At 43.6% G+C, this 19663-nt stretch overlaps 1 protein-coding gene across 6 annotated transcripts in view; it reads right to left on the reverse strand.

The window, feature by feature from the left end:
* Positions 1–19663, reverse strand: part of SUN1 (Sad1 and UNC84 domain containing 1) — a 2891160-nt gene that overhangs the window by 379622 nt on the left and 2491875 nt on the right. For all 6 annotated transcript variants that reach the window (XM_044089680.1, XM_044089681.1, XM_044089682.1 and 3 more), the window contains one exon: positions 9615–9730. In XM_044089680.1, coding sequence (XP_043945615.1) covers positions 9615–9730 — 116 coding nt within the window. The remainder of the gene's footprint in view (positions 1–9614; positions 9731–19663) is intronic.

A 19663-nucleotide genomic window follows, 5' to 3' on the forward strand; every position in this document is an offset into this window, starting at 1 on the left:
AGGGGAAAAAGGCTAGAGAGAAAGCGGTTAGTCTCCAATAAATGCAAGTCACTTGGATGAGATAGGGAAGGTAGAAGAACCAAGGACAGGTATTAATAACAAGTTAGAAAGATGAATAAGAAGATTTTCTTTAAAAGTATAAGAAATAGAAAAAACACTTAGCCTGAGCCAGTATCCGCAATCTCGCCGCTGAAGTGGCAAATGGGATCTGGGTAACTACCGCTAGGCATGCTGGGTTAGGGTCTAGCCTCGAGGCAGTAAAATCTCTCGAGCTATAGTATATGGCAGAGTCAGAGCCGAGGATCGGCTCCGAACCCAAACAGCAAGAATGAAGGCGAGATATGGACAACATAACCAACATTTTCTCCACAGAAAAAAATAATTTTCAGTTACTTTAAACTACTTTTAGATAATGAGGAAACTTCTCTGTGTGGAAGATCTAAGATTCCCTAGAATTCAGACAGCTAATAAAATATTGTTTTTTATTAGGTGCCTAAACTCTCGGGAATCTTAGATCTTCCACACAGAGAAGTTTCCTCATTATTTGTTTTAGACAACTTTTAAACTGGAAGGAAAAGAGTGCTCCCATTTAAAAGTATAGTACAGTCTCATGGCAGTCCATTAAAACTTTCCTAATGAGGAAAGGATCAAAAATAAAACTATTAATTGGAAGTTTTTTTTTCTCCAAACTGAACTTATCTGCCCAGCAAAGGAACAGTGGAAGTTGACCGTCAATCCTCGAAAGCCTTAAAGGCATGCACTCTTTGGCAGCAGTAAAGCTCTGCCAGGCTTGGTGCCCAAACTCGTCTTTTAGTCATATCAACTTGAACTGCCCAACAGTTCAGGCAAGTGGAAAGTACCCAGAAGATTTGGAAGCTGGCTGGCTGTTATATCCTTGGCAGGATACAACCCATATAACTACGGCTACTACAGCAGTGAACACATGCACTTCTGTATGGTACAGAAACCTAGGCAGTGAAGGCAGTCCAGCTGAGGAAGTTAGAGGTCCAATGATATTTCAACACAAGTGTTTCATAAAAACAAACTTTTTTACTGTAGAGCACAAAGAGTTTAGCTCTTTCATTCCCAATGGAACTTCCTCAGAACTCAAATCATATAAAACAGTTAACCTTATATACAGTCAGTTAATGATTTTATTTATTAATTGGATGAAAAGTATTTAAGTGTTAAAGTGGTTCCTCTTTAAAACAGGGGTAATTGTCAATGTTTCATTCAGGCCAGGATAATTTGTTGCATCCAGACTTAATTGCCATTTCAATTGAATGATATCAAAATGTTCATTCACAATCCTGCCCTGTGCATCTTTGTCAATTTTGTTAATAATGAGAAACCCAAAAGAATGTCCCGTATTAATGGTCAAATGCCTAAAGAGGGCATTAGTGCTTTTCTGCTTCTTAATATCCTGACAATGTTCATAGATGCAGTCTCAACCTTCTGGAGGTTTTCCCCACATAAAAAGCGGGGCATTGTTTACATTGAGCCAGGCAGACCACATTTCTACTGTTACAGTTATACTTGCCCTCTATTCTATTCTTCCTGATCTTAAACTTGGGTTTATATAAAATGGCAGGACACTGTGCACAAGCACCACATTTCGTCAATCCCCTATTCACCCCACGTCTCATTTTTGCTATTAAAACCTATTAATTTAAGCCTATTCTTAAAGCACTGGTCCTTCCTATACACCATAGTAGGTTTATCCCCCAATATCTGAACTATATTAGTATCACCTCTGAATAAGTCCCACTTTTTCCTCATAATGCCTCCTATTCTTTGACTATCCAAAGTATATGTGGAAATAAATATCCTTCCATCAAGTCTGAGGACAGAGTGGGCAATATCCTGCCTTCCTTGCCTGAGCTGCCAGATCAGTTGCCAGACCCTTGGTATGAAAAGCAAGTGTTATCCTTCATGACATCATAACCTCTCCCACACTCAGGTCTTTGTATCAGTGTCTTTCTGGCTCAAGAACATCTATCATCAAAACTGGAGACACCCACTTCTATCACTACATTGAAGACATCTTTCTTTAAGCTGATGGCATCCTTTCTTGCTGTTGTCCTCCAGCAGGTTCCCAAGTTACTGCCATGACAATGAGATTACCTTTTAATTACACCTCTCTACTGCTGCCTCAATTACTAAGATCTTCACAAAAGATCCCTTCAGATTCAATATCTTTAACACCATTGGGTATATAGGAGAAACTCTTCAGAATGTAGGAGCAGAACTCATTTCACATAGACTTTCCCCAAGACACTGATCACATGTGAGACATTAGGGTTTCCCAGAGTCTGTTAACCCTCTGCCCGGACCATCTGACCAAAGTCTTTACCAAACCATGATTACTGCATGGCAGTTCTTTTTACCTCACAATCTTGGTTCAATACATGTACAAAGAAAGATGCAACAAGCCTTCTTTACCCCAGGGAACTAACTAAGGTGTCTCAATCCTCACCACAGTCTCTGGTAAGGGGGTGTCACTAAAAGCAGGAGTAGAAATATACAATTTCCCCTAAGAGTACACCGGGAACAGGTTCCAAATCCTGGGACTGGACTATATACTTTACTCCAGGTCCCAAAATGAGTCTTCACACTAACCACTGCAGAACACTGTGTCCCATTTCTAGGTATCTGCCACACTCACTCAAACATCTGATATTCACACACACACACACACACACATACACTCTAGGGAAAGACAGACACATTTACCTGCTTTGTTTCTTCGCCCAAATTACAGGGCAATGGCTTCCACCAGTCAAATACCACAAAACCCTTCAAAAGGGATTTTCAATTACATTGGATAAAATAGATATTGAAACAAATGATAGCCTGTATCCCAAGCAGTAAGGCTTTTTGGAGTGGCTCTGGTGTTATCACAATAGTACAGTTGTGTATACTTACCATAAATGTAGATGTTCAAGCGTATTCACTGTTGCAGTCATTACATTTGGGTTATCTGCTTGCAGTAGCTCTCAGTTGGCCTGATTAACAAAGTCTTGGGTCCTGCGTCGGTTGCTGCCCCTTCTTCCATGACGTCAGGGATATAAAACATGCAGCCGACACCACTACATCAGTTTTTTTGCACCAGATGTCAGGTGCCCCTTAATGGGAAGCAATTAAATCTATAAATACAAGGATATACCTCCAACAAAAAAGCAAATACACCAAAAAGCTTTTAGAGCATAGTAAGTGAGAGTAGAGGTATAGCCGAAAGAAGAAAGGGGGTTGGAGGGAGGGTAATCAGGACAGCAACACTGAATACACTCGAACAACTACATTTATGGTAAATGTACACGACTGTACTATGTTCTTCGTGTTTCACTGTTACAGTCATTACATTTGGGTAGATTCCCAAAGCTAAGGTTGGGAAGAGGAATTTAAACAGAATTAGGACCAGCTATAAGGCCCTGCAAGACTGCAGTGGCAAAACCAGCTCTGGACTTAGAGAAAATTGGCAAATGATAATGCTTGGTGAAAGTATGCACAGACCTCCAGGTAGCAACTTCTAAGATGTCCCTAGTAGGGACACCCCTGAGAAAGGCTGTAGAGGTAGATGCAGCCCTGGTTGAATGGGGTCTGATGCCCTGTGAGATATGTTTTCCATGCTACTTATAGCAGAAATGAACGCAGTGGCCTATCTATTTTGAAATGGTTTGTTCCTATTCATATTGAAATGGTTTGTTTTCAAATAGCTTTCCCCTCTGTCCCTCAGCAAATGCCACCAGTAGTTCAGATTTCCTTTAAGGTTTAGTCCTGTCCAAGTAGAATCTAAGCTGTCTGTGTACATCTAAAGACTGTAGTATCCATTCCCCTTTGTTCTGTGGGTTAGGAAAGAAGGTAGGCAGATGAATGGACTGATTAAGAGCCACACTGGATACCACCTTGGGCATGAAGGAGGAATTGGTTCTGAGGGAAACCCTGTCCGCATGAAAGTTGATGTAAGGTTCCACTGCCATGAAAACCTGTAATTCAGATACCCTTCTTGCAGAAGTGATTGCTATACGAAAATTTATTTTCCGGGAAAGAAATTTTAAATCTGCAGTAGCAGCTGGGCTGGAAAGGAGGAAGAGTGAGTTTCTCCAAGAAAAAGTTAAGATTCCAGGCTGGAGTTGGAGGTCTCCTGGGTGGCCTTAAATTTTTGGCCTCCCTGAGGAACTGCTTAAGCAGTGGGTGAGAGAAGAGGGGAGGGCTCGGTGCTATAATGAGCTGAAATGGCCTAAGCATGATTCTTGATGGAGGAAAAAGACAAGCCCTTATGAAGCATCTCAGTCAAGTATTGTAGAATCTGAGGTAAATTGGGCACTGTTGCGTTCATTCCTTAAGACTGGTTCCAGGCACAGAATCTTTTCCATTTTGCAGCATAAGATTTTCTAGTACTAGGCCTCCTTGACTCTAAAATGATATCCATCACTGATCTACTGAGGGATGGTGAAGGGGAGATTAGGTAATTAGCCAGGCTGCTAGGTTCAGGGTTTACAGCTGAAGGTGCAAAATCTGGTTCTCCTGCTGAGACAACAGGGAAGGAATGTGAGGCAGGTCCATGGAGCCAAATGTGACACACTGCACAAGAGTGGGTACCAGTGTTGATGAGGCCAGTCTGGTGCAATTAAAATCGTCTTTGGCTTGTTCTGTTTGATATTTAGTAGTACCTTGGTGAGCAGAAGCAGAGGAGGAAAGGCACAGACTGAAAGGGTTTTCCAGCTGAAGGATAGAGCATCGAATTTCCAAGCTAGCTTGGGGGGAATCCTTGTGCAAAATTTGTCCAGTTGATGGTTCTGGGGGGGGGGGAGGCAAACAGATCTATATCTGGGCTCCCCCATTTGCTTGTCAACATGTTGAAAATCCTTGGTTCCAGTTTCCACTCATGTGGGTACATGCGGTTTCTGCATAGTCCGTCTGCCAGTGTATTTAGTTTTCCTGGTAGGAACTGAGCTTGTAGATTCACTTGGTAGCTCAAGGCTGTGTTCCACAATGCCATGGCAAGTCTGCAGAGGGGGCAAGAATGTGTACCCCTTTGCTTGTTTACGTACCACATGACAGTGGTGTTGTCTATCTTTACCATTAGTTGTCCTGGAAGAATGTGGTCCTTGAAGGCTGTCAGAGCATTCTGTATAGCTAACATTTCCTTTTGATTTATGTGCAGGTGCATTTGACTCTGGTTCCATTTGCCCTGAATGCATTTCCCTGCCAGGTGAGCCCCCCATGCATAGTCTGATGCGTCTGTTGTTAGGATTTGGGCGGCAGGGGGTAATGTGAATGGTAGTCCCCTGTTTTGGTGGCAGGCCTCTGCCCACCAAAGGAACTCTAGGCATACACAAGGTATGATAGGAATCCTTGCTTTTAGATCTTGTGAATGTTGACACCATAGGCTTTTGAGATACCATTGTAGTTTCCTTATATGCATCCTTGCATATGGAATTAGAAGAATGCAGGAGGCCATGAACCCCAAGGCTTGCAGTATTTTTGCCTTGCAGATAGCTGGGTTTTTGTGGCCACTTGTTTGAAGTAAGTTGTCAAATGAATCCGTTTCTCTGGCATGAGGAAAGCCATCTGGGAAGTTGTATTCAAGCTTGCTCCCAGGAATATAATTTGTTGGCAGGGTACCAGGTGGGATTTCTTTCATTTATGGTGAACCCCAGACAAGTCAGTAACCTTTGAACAAAGGCCAGATGATTCAAAAGAATGTCAATCGTCCAGGTATGGGTATATCTGAATATTTCTTTGCCTGCAGAATGCAATGGCTGGAGCTAGGCATTTGTGAATACCCTGGGCACAGTAGATAAGCCAAAGGGCAGTGCAGAGAACTGATAGTGCATGTAGCCTGCTTTGAAGCGTAGGTATCTCCTGCAAGACTCCCTGATAGGGATGTGCAGGTATGCTTCTTTTAAGTCTAGTGTTGTCAACCATGCATCCTTGCCTAGCATAGGAAGCAGCTGGTGAAGAGTCAGCATTTTGAATTTTGGAATCACCAGAAAGGTGTTTAGAATAGAAAGGTCCAGGATAGGATGCCATGTATTGCCTTTTCTGGGTACCAGGAAAAGTCTCGAATAGAAACATTGCCCCTTTTCCTCTTCTGGTACCAAATGAATAGCTCCCATGTTTAGGAGAGAGAGTACTTGATTTTGGGCCTCTACCCACTGATTTGGGGAAAGATCTGGCCACCCGCTTGGTGTTGGTAACGTGTGGAAATGAAATCTGTATCCTTGGGACATTATATTTAAAACCCATTTGTCCTGGGTAATGAGTCTACAGTTTTTGGCCTATAGACCAATCTTTCCACCTAAAGGAGCATTCAGTTGGGATAAAGGAGCATTCAGTTGGGAAGTGCTTGGAAGTTTTAAAAGCAAGTAATTGAGACAGTTTTCCATAGGGGGGAGTCTTACTACTCCCAGGTTTGGGTGTGGAAACCCACCCCACTGCCTAGTCTTGTGTGTCCTTTGGGACTGAAACCTGGGGTTTCTGCTGTGTCTGGGTTTGGCTTGAGAAGACCTGAAAGGGGCTGGAAAGGACCAATTTTTAGAGGGCCAGTGCCTACTAAATCTAGGAGGCTGAACTTGTAAGAAATCGTTTACAGTTTGCACAGATTTAGCTTTATCTTCCATCTTTTTAAGAACTTCCTCAGCCTTGTTGCCAAACAGGCGGTCCAGATTTAAGGGAGCATCCAACAATTTAGCTATAACATGATCAGGCAAACCTTGCTCCTTAAGCCAAGCATGCCTTCTGAGCACAGACCCAGTGACAGAAGCCCTGCAAGAGGCCTCTAATGAATCAAATCCACATTGCAAAGTATGTTTTCCAACCTGTTCAGCAGAATGCATTAAATCCTGTAATTCTTTATTTTCAGCACAGTCAGGAATTAACATAATTTACTGTTTAAACAATCTAATAACATGTTGTTGATACTTTAACATATGAAACTGTCAGTTTAAAGCCCTAATGCCAAGGTTGTGAAAGTGTAAACTTTCTTACCCCATCTATCCAGCGCCCTGGAGTCTCTATCAGAGGGGATAGGATTTTTAGCAGTAGAAGCCTTAATGCCCTTGGGTCCCTGTGAAATAGTCTCTGGATCCGCAATAGGATTTTTAAAAAGGAACTTGTGAGAATCAGGAACCATGTAATATGTCAGGATTTCTGGGAGCAGGGGGCAACGAATCAGGGGCCAAACTAGATTCAGAAAAGGCATCAACAACAATGTCTAGTACAGGAGGGATAGCTAAAGGCCTATGCTGAGGCAGTAGTAAAAAATCCCCAAGCCTCTTTTTGGGATCAGAAAAAATACTGGCTTTAACAGTGGAAATGCTCCCTTAAAGTATGTAAGGTCTCACCAAAAGAAAAATCCTCTGGAGGGGAAGCAGAGGGAATAGAGTCCTCTGCATCAGAATCCTCATAAGTAGATAAGGGCAAATGCAGATCATCAGAAGAATCAGAAATATCAGAATCCTGTTCAGAAGATTCATAAACAACTTCAGTCCTAGGTCTCTTAGAAGGGGGAGGCTGGCTTCCCCCGATTAGAGTTATAAGATCTTCAACCATTCTTATCATTTGTTTTTTAGGCATAGAGGCCTGAGTATGTGGCCTGGGCGTCCGTTTCTTAGGCATGGTTTGAGATTTTGGCCTATATGAAGAAGGAGACGTCAGTTTAATTTGCAAGTCCATAGGCCTGAATACACCCTCAGAAGCAGGTGCCTGCACAGCGGCTCTGGACCCATCCAAGGAAGAGACATCCGCAGGTTCCACAGTTGAAGTATCTCGTGGCATACCGGACTCCAAATGGGTCTCAGTAGAGGCCTGCGAATCAGAAGTAGCTGGTATCAGGGGCTGCGAAAGCTCCTCACTGAGTACCAGCAAACTGGCGACTGGCTTAGGAGAAGCGTCGTCGGCAGTTTTGGACCTCGGCAGCCCGTCTCTGTCTTTATCTTTGCGTTTTTTTGAAATCCCGGTAGTTGGATGGCTAACCGACGACATTTCTGGATAATTAAACCGAGAACCGAAATATTTAGAGGCAAAAATATACTGATGACAGATAGTGCGCTGATTAAATAAAGCACAAAACTGATAGCAAGGTACGTCGTGGTCACAGCCTAGGCAAGGAATACAGTACGAATGAAAATCTTTATGAGGTATTTGCTTTCCACAAGTAATGCAATTATTAACTTTTACTGACCTCGGTAAGGAGCAAGAAAAAGTTTCCCCAATGGGGTTACTTAGCTTTAGTTGAAGACTTCGTTTCTGAAACTCGAAAACGAAAATTTCAGGAGTCGGCCGACAGGCACTTGCGAACTGCTTCTTCTTCGGGCACCGCACGGCAAGAAAGACTGATGTAATGGCTTCAGCTGCATGTTTTATACCCCTGACGTCATGGAAGAAGGGACAGCAACCGACGCAGGACACAAGACTTTGTTAATCAGGCCAACTGAGGGCTACTGCAAGCAGATAACCCAAATGCAATGACTGCAACAGTGAAACATGAAGAACATAAGCATAGATACTTTCAAGTTATAAAAATATTAACTAAATAACCAGCCACAATGAAAGGTAGTAAAACATTTAATAAATAAAAATATTTAAAACATGCAAATACTGAATAACTGATTCCAATAAACAAACAAGAGAGTTTCACACACACAAATTATAAAAATAAAACTGCAGGATAGATCTCACATTGATTTTAGAAAAACCTCTGTCAGTCTAGCTGTAGTTCTCCAAGTTCCCTGAATATCTGAAGATAAACTGTCCCTATCTAATCTAAATACTTTAGCAAGCCAAGATTATAAACTTACTTCTGCAAGGTAATATGAGAAATCATGTCCACACTCCAGGCTGTTGTCTGTTCTCAGCAACTGGAACACCTACTCTCCTGGAAACAAGTGGACTACTACTGCTGAACAGCTCTGGAAAACAACTACTGAACTATAACTGAACAACAAACTCAGAACCTGCCTTTTACAGCAGATCTTTTTCAAAGGTAACAGGAAGCTACCATGAGAAATCTACTCTCATATCAGACTTTGAAAACTAAATAAACAGCTGCGATGAAGATTCTATTCTCCCAGCTCTGGCACACAATGATGTCACATTTAGGTCAGCTGACTCTGGCATAAGGAGCATTCAGAATTCTCTTTACAAAGAACAGGTACATTTGGCCAGTGATAAGAACACTGACATTCAAACATCTTTCATAAATCACAGTGATAATCAAAAGAAAAATTTATTTACAAAATTATAGCTAGTCATGCTGGCATATGCTAACACAGGGTAATTTACAATTATTTACAAAACGTCAGCCAGTCATGCTAGCACAGATAACAATATCCAATATCCACACAAAATATAACATTTTTAATGCACCAAACTGCTAAACAAAATATACCAACACATGGAATGAAGTCCTGCTGATTTCAAATACTGAAGATGGACTATAAACTGAAATGCTAACATTCAGATTACTAATGCACAGTGTTTGATATGCTCCAACAATCACAGTACTTCAAAGACTGATGTTATAATGTATATATTGAACAAATATGAAACAATCACAGAATGCCAGATTGCAAAAATAGTGACAGATTCAGATTTATCTTTTGACTAACCTGGATTACTACTCTTGGGGACTGAGAGAAGTACCATAAAGGAACTCCAAAGAGACTCATCAAGGCTGTTTTGGTCTCATATGTTTCAGAACACCGTGTACTTAGAACACTACCACCTGAAGGGAAAACAAAATTCAAAATACAAAAATATACATTCAGCAAATGAATCATTAAATGGAATGAAAAACTACTCAGGCAAACATACAAAGCTACAAACTTAAAATATGCAGTTATTATAAAAGTTGATTTGTATGAAGCTACAGACATATATGCGGTTACTAGAATAGTACGCTTTTTGAAGTTGATCTGCTAGCTTCAATTTGTTAGCATCTCTCAACTTCTAATGTAATCAGGTGCATCTACCTCTTGCCCAAACAAGTCAATGTGTCATGTCACTCTAAAATAATGTGCCCAGCCTCTGAATCTTCTCAGTTCTACCCGTATTAATCAGCGAGCACAAATTCTGCAAACATACTGTGCAACAACATGCACTGTCTAGACCTAAAGGAAAATTTAACAAGAACCACAGGATGGAGTGGTCATGAAGTTACAAATGTTGAAGGCCTCACAGATTAAAAGATACAGTGAATATTTACCTCTTACAACTTACTAAAGACCTTCTGTTGTCTGCAACTGTTAGGAAGAGTTTTAAATTATGAAAGTTGTTACTTTTTAAGGCCACAGTTGAGGAATAGGCAAGGCCTTAAAAGTTCCAGTGCAGAAAGGTAATGCTTGCTGGCCATGTGACCATGGCACACAACTGTGGCGTTTCTAAACCAAGCAATGAAAGCAGTCACCGCTCTAGTAGAACAGCATTTTCTAGAGAGCATTTGGCCAGCTAATAGAAAATGCTGCATTTTGCAATGTGCTTATAGAGGGTCTGCTTAGTAAATGCCGGTGCCTCAGGCTTCCTAACCCCATGGACATTGTTCAGGTAGAAGATAAGTTAATGATGGGCATACAGTATGTGAAGGATTTTTAGTCTCACACATCTGAACTCTGTCCCTACAGAAAACAGGGAGATGAATGGATTAGTATGGAGGTGCTTCTGATATCATTTCTGGAAGGAAACTGGTTAATTTCAAAAGGCAGCCAATCCCTGGGGAATGACAAAAAAAAGGGTTTTCTAAGGATGAGTGCCACAGGCTCGGAGATCAAATAAAGGTGACGGTTGTCAATAATAGTATCTTCCTACAGGAAGAAAGAACAAACTTAACCAACTGGTTCAAACAGAAGGCAGATGAAGTTTAACATCAGAAAAGACTATTCTTCAAAGATGCACAAAAACGCACAACCCCTTTAGAGAGATGCTTGATGAGTTGTTGTGCCATGGTTCTGCTACAATGTGCAGAAATACCTAAAATATGTACCAAACTGAAACCTAGTTCATACAATGTGCCAAAGTTAAGTCAGGATCACCTTTGGAATGACTGACCAAGATGGAGTAGAACTTTCAACACAAATGCAGAACCTCTTCACTATGCAGAATGCACACGATGAGTGAAAGGCTTTCATGATGCCTCTGTCACCTACAAAAGGTTTGACAGGGGCAGGGGCTCTGCATAAAGTTCCAAGTATCCTTCAAATGGAAAAGATAGGCTTCAGTGGCTTGAACTGTGATAACTTCCTGTATGATCAAGAACCAGGCAGCATGAAGCACTCTTCCCAGGTAAAGATTTGTGTTGTTCGTTCTTCAAATCTGATCAGGTATGGAATCCAAGAAAATGGAGGAAAACTATCAAAATCTTCACCACCATGGAACAGAACATATCCAAGAGGAACTCCCCTTTCCTTTACTGAATCAAGTACAAAAAGGAAGTTAGCATTTTCACCAAGGGTAAACAGGTCACACATGCAGCTGTGTTCCAATGTTAAATGATTTTGACCAGAAAGGACTCACAAATCCATTGCTCCAGAAGACTACTGCCTCTTGCCTGTTACCATACCACAAGTGATGCCTCTTGCCTGTTACCATACTACATTGTACAGTTGCTTCCCAACAATCAGTAGAGGCTCTGGTTATAGCTCCCTTTCCAGTGCATTTAGAAAAGGAAATGCCATCTGCAGCTACAGCTGGTTGACATGAAAACCTCTATCTTTTGTTTGGGGAGGGGTACAGCTCCAGAAAAGCATGGACTAGCACAGGTAGGCTCCCCAACCAGCTATCAAAGTGTCAGTAATCAGGACCATTGTTGGGGGCTATTGCACGAAGATCCACCACAATGACATTACTGAGAATGCTTGTCATTACAATGCCAGGTGACCAGAAATGTCCGAAAATGTGCAAAAATCATGTAGCCACTGACATCTTACCACCCACTGCAATACCTGCATCCTGTTGTGTGCAAATGAAATCATGAAGACTGTGACCAACCAGGCTCAGGAGGTGCAAGAGGGCTTGAGTCTACACTCATATTTGCCTCCTCAGACAAAATCAAAGCCATTATTTTCTAAGCACTCTTTGTGGGCAGAAGCAACGTGCAGTGAACAGTGTCACCTTCAGCAAGAACTTCACTGAATTCTGTATCGAATCACAACAATTACAAGTGCTTTAGAGCTAAAGCCAAAAATGTTATCAGGGAGTCCCTTCAAAAGGGCTTCCAGAATTCAGTCATCCAGGGGAGACGATATAAATATTCTCCTGAAAATACCTCATCACAATACCTAGCACCTTGATAAACTGTCAGTACAGCAGAAAGGAGCAGTATTGCATTATCAAACTGGTACCCACCTACAACAGAATGAAGGAACCTCTGTTTAATTTCTCCAAGTCATTTGGGTTTTTAATAGCATAACACGAATGGACCCTATTCCTAAGTCAGGATATGATTAAACTTCATGAAATCAGTATTGTTCCAGTCTTTGATGCTAGCCAAAAGTGCTCTTCACAGCATCTGCAATGTGCCAAAAACTGACTCCTGCAATTTACAAAGAGTTACATATTGGTGGAATATACAAGTATGACTAGAATTTAATTAAACCCATTGATCCTTCTACTATTCAAACTGTCTGGGTATCTTTCATCCACACTGGTCTTGTTCCTGCCTGCAACTCCTGTTACTTTATGACATTGCATCTCTCTGTGACTCTGTAAATCACCAGGTGTAGCAATTTCAATGATCAATGTAAAACGTGTCTGTTTTTCATGGACTACTAAATCTTGTTTTCTCGCATCTATTTTTTGAATTGCTGGTAATGGGCGATCCCATGTAATGTACACTAACATTCTCTATAATGCTTTGTGGTTCATGTTTCCAGTGCTTCTCATCTACTTCTATATTGTAGTGCTTGCACAAGTTCCAATGCATCAGTCTTGCCAAATGAGTGCATCTTTTAGTGTACAGGCCTTCTGCCATGATTATATCACATCCAGCAGGAAGAAAGTACAGTTGTGTACACTTACCATAAATGTAGATGTTCGAGTGTATACACTGTTGCAGTCATTACATTTGGGTTATCTGCTTGCAGTGGCCCTCAACCGGCCTGATTAAAAAGGTCTTGGGTCCTGATACGGTTGCTGTCCCTTCTTCCATGACGTCAGGTCGTCAGGGGTATAAAACATGCAGCCGACGCCATTACATCAGTTTTTCTTGCCCCAGATGTCAGGTGTCCCCCTAATGGGAAGCAACTAAATATATAAATATACAAGGATATGCCATCAAGAAAAAAGCAAATACACCAAAAAGCTTTTTGAGCATAGTAAGTGAGAGTAGAGGTATAGCCAAAAGAAAAAAGAGGGCTGGAGGGAGGGTAACAAGGACTGCAACAGTGAATACACTCTAACATCTACATTTATGGTAAGTGTACACAACTGTACTATGTTTTGTGAAAGTATGTACAGAACTCCAGGTAGCAGCTTCTAGGATGTCCCTTGTAGGGACGCCCCTGAGAAAGGCTGTAAAGATAGATGCAGCCCTGGCTGAATGGGGTCTGATGCCCTGTGGGATAGGTTTTCCATGGTGCTTATAGCAGAAATGAATGCAGTGGCCAATCCATTTTGAAATGGTTGGCTTTGAAATAGCTTTCCCCTCTGTCCCTGCAGCAAATGCCACCAGCAGTTGTTCAGATTTCCTTTGAGGTTTAGTCCTGTCCAAGTAAAATCTCAGTTGTCTGTGCACATCTAGTAAAGTAGCTGTTCCCCTTTGTTCTGTGGGTTAGGAAAGAAGGTAGGCAAATGAATGGACTGATTAAGAGCCACAATGGATACCACCTTGGGCATGAAGGAGGGATTGGTTCTGAGTGACACCCTGTCAGAAAGATGATGAAAGGCTCCACTGCCATAAGGGCCTGTAACTTGGATACCCTTCTTGCAGAAGTGATTGCTAAAAGGAGAGCTGTTTTCCAGGAAAGGGATTTTAAATCTGCAGTAGCAGCTGGCTCAAAAGGAGGAAGAGTGAGTTTCTCCAAAACAAAGTTAAGGTCCCAGGCTGAAGTTGGAGCTCTCCCCGGTGGCTTTAAATTCTTGGCCCCTCTGAGGAACTGCTTGTGGGTGAGAGAAGAGAGGAGGCTCTGTGGTATAATGAGCTGAAATAGCTGAGGCATGAATTTTGATGTAGGAAAAGGACAAGCCCCTATGAATCATCTCAGTCAAATATTGTAAAATATGAAGTAAATTGGGCACTGCTGCGCTCAGCCCTTGAGACTGTTTCCAGGTACAAAACCTTTTCCATTTTGCAGCAAAAGATTTTCTAGTACTAGGCCTCCTAGCCTCTAAAATGATATCCATCACTGATTTACTGAAGTGTGGTAAAGGAGAGACTAGGTAATTAGCCAGGCTGCTAGGTTCAGGATTTGCAGCTGAGGGTGCAGAATCTGGTTTTCCTGCTGAGACAACAGGGAAGAAGTCTGAGGCAGGTGCAATGGTGCCAAATGTGACACAATGCGCAGGAGGGGGTACCAGTGTTGGCGTGGCTAGTCTGGTGCAATTAAAATCGTCCTTGGCTTGTCCTGTTTGATCTTTAGTAGTACCTTGGAGAGCAGAGGCAGAGGCGGAAAGGCATAAACTGATAGGTTTTTCCATCTGAAGGACAGAGCCTTCACTTTCCAAGCTAGTTTATGGGGAATCCTTGTGCAATATTTGTCCAATTTATGGTTCTGGGGGGAGGCAAACAGGTCTATATCTGGGCTCCCCCACCTGCTTGTCAACATGTTGAAAATCCTTGGTTCCAAGTTTCCACTCGTGTGGGTCCATGAGGTTTCTGCTTAGTCCATCTGCCAGTGTATTTAGTTTTCCTGGCAGGAATTGAGCTTGTAGATCCACCTGGTAGGTCAAGGCCGTGTTCCACAATGCCATGGCTAGTCTGCAGAGGGGGTAAGTGTGTGTACCCCCCCTGCTTGTTTATGTACCACATGACCGTGGTGTTGTCCGTCTTTACCATTAGTTGTCCTGGAAGAATGAGATCCTTGAAGGCTGTCATAGCATTCTGTACAGCTAACATTTCCCTTTGATTTATGTGTAGGTGCATTTGACTTGGGTTCCATTTGCCCTGAATGCACTTCCTTGTCAGATGAGCCCCCCCATGCATAGTCTGATGCGTCTGTTAAGGTTTGGGCAGCAGGGGGTAGTGTGAATAGTAGTCCCTTGTTTTGGTGGCAGGCCTCTTCCCACCAAAGGAACTCTAGGCGTAGACAAGGTATGACAGGAAATAAGAAGTTATGTACCTACCATAGCGTTCCATGTTAATTGTCTTCTCGCCGTCTTTCTTGCTGGATGGGTTCGGAGCCAATCCTTCGCTCTGACTCTGCAATCTACTAAAGCTCGAGAGCTATTTACTGGCTCGAGGCCCTCCCTATATCCCACAATGCTAGGTGTCAGATCCCCAGATCTCGTTTGGCAGAGCCAACACCAAGGAAAGATTCAAGGACAGCTGTCCAACCACAAGGAAAAACTATAGTACAAGGACAGAGGAGGACACAATGTACATCAGAGTTGTCCAGAGGAAGAAGGCTTCAAAAGGGGACTCTTCTCAGTCTGTCCAGGCTAGGGGGAAGGAGGGTGGGACGCAAGAAAGAAGGCGAGAAGAAGACAACTAACATGGAACGTTATGGTAGGTACATAACTTCTTAATGTTAAGTTGTCTATCTCGCCTTCATTCTTGTTGGATGGGACAGCATCCCTAGCACCTTAGTCCTGGGTGGCTCATCGGAACAGACTTTTGAGCACAGTGGAACCAAACTTAGCTCTATTCCTAGAGGTCACTTCCATCTTATAATGCGAAATGAAAGTATGAGGAGTGGCCCAAGTGGCTGTGGCACAAATTGATTCCATTGGTAGTCTTGCTTGAAAAGCTACTGACGTAGCTACAGCTCTGTTGGAATGACCTTTAGGTTTAGCAGGGAGTTCTTTATGTCTGAGCTGATAAATCAAGGAAATAATAGAGGACAACCACCTGGATAAGGTTACTTTGGAAACTGGCAGTCCTTGCTTGCCCTCGGCATAGGATAAGAAGAGTTGGCCTGATTTTCTTATTTGCTTAGTCCTGTCCAAGGAGAAACTTAATTGCTTACGAACATCCAAGCGGTGCAAATTTTGTTCAGCCTTTTTCGAATAGTTAGGAAAAAAGACAGGCAGATCAATAGTCTGATTCAGATTTGTTTCAGAAGGTATCTTGGGTAGAAATGAAGGATTAAGCCTAAGTGAAACTCTGTCCTTATGAAACACAAGATAAGGAGGACGAATACAAAGGGCTTGAAGTTCCGAAACTCTCCTAGCTGATGTGATGGCTACCAAAAAGAGAGTCTTCCAGGAGAGCAATTTTAAGCAACAGGAAGCCGTGGGTTCAAAGGGGGTGGGGGTCAAGGAAGCCAATATCAAGTTCAAATCCCATGGAGGCGGGGGATCTCTGACCGGGGGCCTAAGCAACAAAGTTCCTTTGAGAAAGGCCTTGCAAAGTTTGTGGGACATGATGCTGGTTTCTGACAAGCCAGCATGGAAATTTGCAATAGCAGCTAATTGGACCCTAATGGTGGCAGAGGAGGAACCAGCTTGAAAGAGCTCTGCTAAAAAATCTAAAACATGATGGACAGGGGCTGTAAAGGGGTCAATATTCCTAGCCTCTGCCCAGAAAGAGAAACGTTTCCACTTATTAGCATAAGTCTTCCTGGTGGCAGATTTGTGTGAAGAAAGTATGATTTCACGCACCAGCTGAGAAATTAGCGGAAGCCTGGCTAAGGTTGGAAGTGGAGCAACCAAGCTGTGAGGTTGAGAGACTGAAGGGATTGGTGCAGTCCGCCCGACTGATGGACCAAGAGGTCTGGCACTGGGTCCAGATTCCACGGCTGCTCCAGCAGGTGATGATACAGGAACGGGAACCAAATTTGTCGAGGCCAGTAAGGGGCAATGAGGATCATCCTGGATCTCAATGCGGTTGCTTTCTGAATTAGCTTGGGAATAAGGGGAAAAGGAGGGAATGCATACAGAAGACCCCGGGGCCAATCATGAACTAGAGCGTCTCTGGGGGAGTGCCCGGGAAGGGGGAAGAGAGTGAAGAAGTCATTGCACTTGCTGTTGAGAGGAGTTGCAAAAAGGTCGCAGCAAGGTTGACCCCATCTGCGGAAGATTTTGTCTGCTACTGACTGATTGAGAGACCACTCGTGAGGCATGAAAATAGCTCTGCTTAGCCTGCCCGCTATGACGTTGGACCTCCCAGGGATGTGCAGTGCTATCAGAAACCGTTGAGAGGAGATCGCCCACTGACAGAGTCTGAGTGCTTCTCGCCATAAGGGATAGGACTTGGTTCCGCCCTGCTTGTTGATGTACCATACTACAGAGATATTGTCTGTCTGAATTGCAATAGTCTCGGTGGGTAGAGAGTCCTGAAGAGCTTGCAACGCCAAAAGCACCGCTCTCATTTCCAAGACATTTATGTGCAGATGGTACTCTAGAGGTTGCCAGGTGGCCTGGACAGTCTTACCCTGAAAATGCCCCCACCCACCCGATCAAGGAGGCATCCGTGGTCATTGTGGCAACACGAAGAGGAAGAACACACGGTCTGCCCTGGAGTATTAGAGGGGAGACCATCCACCAAGCCAGGTGGTCTTTGCAGGATTGAGTGATTATTATCTTGTGAGACATTGGGAGCTGTTGAAAGGACCATTGAGTAAAAAGCATCCACTGAAGAAGCCGCATGTGAAAATGAGCCAGTGGAACTAGTATGATTGCTGCTGCCATGAGGCCCAAAGTCTTTAGTACAAATCTGGCCTGAATCCTGTTGCACTGTAGTAAGACCTGCACGTGTCGGCGGATGTCTGACTCTGTCGAGAGGAAGTTTTGCAGAGAGGTCTTTTGTATTTAAGCTTGCGCCTATAAAGACTATAGACTGACAAGGCGACAATGCAGACTTTTCGAAATTTATTGATATACCTAGCTCGGAGCAAGTTTGGATGGTATAATCCCTGACTCGTAGTAGCTGATGCCTGGTGGAAGCAGTGAGGAGCCAGTCGTCGAGATATGGAAACACCTGGAATCCTTGCCGTCTCAGGTGAGTCGTAACCACTGCCATACATTTGGTGAACACCCTGGGGACTGTGGTGAGACCAAAGGGCAGGGCTCTGAATTGATAGTGACTGGCTCCTAGCCGGAAGCGGAGAAACCTTCTGGAGCACCTGTTCATTTTGATATGGTAGTACGCATCCTGAAGGTCTATGGAGCACATCCAATTGTCCTGACCCAAAAAGGGTGGAATGGACTGAAGCGTGACCATCCGGAACTTTGTTCTTTGAACAGACTTGTTTAGCCTGCTGAGATCCAAAATGGGTCTCCAGTCCCCTGTCTTTTTTGGCATCAAAAAGAACTTGGAGTAAATTCCGGATCCTTGCTGGTCTGCTGGGACTGGCTGGATGGCCCGTTTTTCTAGCAGTTTTGAAATTTATAGCACTGCTTGTTCCCTTAGAACATCTGGAAGGGACTTGGTTGTTTATATCGGGGTGTGGATAAAGGGGATCTTGTAACACTCGGATATGACAGACCATACCCATTTGTCTTGTGTGAGGAGTTGCCAGGCTTCTGGGTACAGTGACAATCTTCCCCCGACTGCCTCTGAAGGCGGACAGTCGGGCAGCCCCTCAGAGGTGCTGAAAGGGTTTGTCAGAGAAAGATTCTCCGCTACCCTGATTTTGAAGCCCCCCTTGGGCGGCATCTATTATTGTTCCCTCCCCTGCCCCTGGAGGAAAACTCGCCATGTGTGTCAGGCACGACTCCCTGGGGTTTCCGAAACCACATTTTTCCACTTGGGGTATGGTCTAGAGGGAGTGGAGAAACGGACTCCCACGGCAGAGAGAGTCTTGCCTTCCAGCTCACACCCGGTAAGGGTATCTTTCACCTGTGGTCCAAACAGAGCCGAACCATCGAAGGGGGTATTGGTGAAGGACGCCTTAAAGGGGTCAGCAAAGTTACATAACCGCATCCAAGCATGTCTTCTCAAAGCCACGCCTATACCTACGGCCCTACTCGCCCCATCGGCTGCATAAGAAATGAGCCGCATGGAGGAGTTGACAATAGAATTAAGGGTCGCCAACTGGGAGTTGATTTTATCTTGAGCCCCCACAGCTGATGGATCCTGAAGTGAATCACCCAGTTCCTTGAGAAGATCCTTTTGGAGATGGGTAAAATGGCACAGATAATTCAGTGACCGCATAGAAAAAGCCGCTGAGGAAAACATCCGCTTCCCATACCTGTCCATTGTCCTAGATTCTTTATTAGGTGGATGGACAGGCACTGAAGGGTCAGCCAGCTCCTTCTTTGTGGCTGCTGCAACCACCATGGCATCAACAGGGACACCCTTTGTCAAGAATTGCTTGTTGGGTGGGGCTGTAATAAATTTAGTGGGCCTACGGGGAGTTGATTCCACTGTGTCTGGGGCTAACCATGCCTTACGAGCCACTACTTCCATTAGCGGGTTGAAAGGTGGAAACACCCAGTAGGTGGAAGGGTGAGAACCAAACGCGTCCAGGTAGACCGACTCATCCTCCGAAGGGTTAAGGGCAGTCCAGTTCCCCCTCTGCTTAAGGATCTCTAGGATGTCTGAAAAGGAGACATCCTCAGAGGGGGA

Source organism: Protopterus annectens, chromosome 12.part0, assembly GCF_019279795.1.
Source record: "Protopterus annectens isolate FY-2018-M chromosome 12.part0, PAN1.0, whole genome shotgun sequence".
NCBI lineage: Eukaryota > Metazoa > Chordata > Ceratodontiformes > Protopteridae > Protopterus > Protopterus annectens.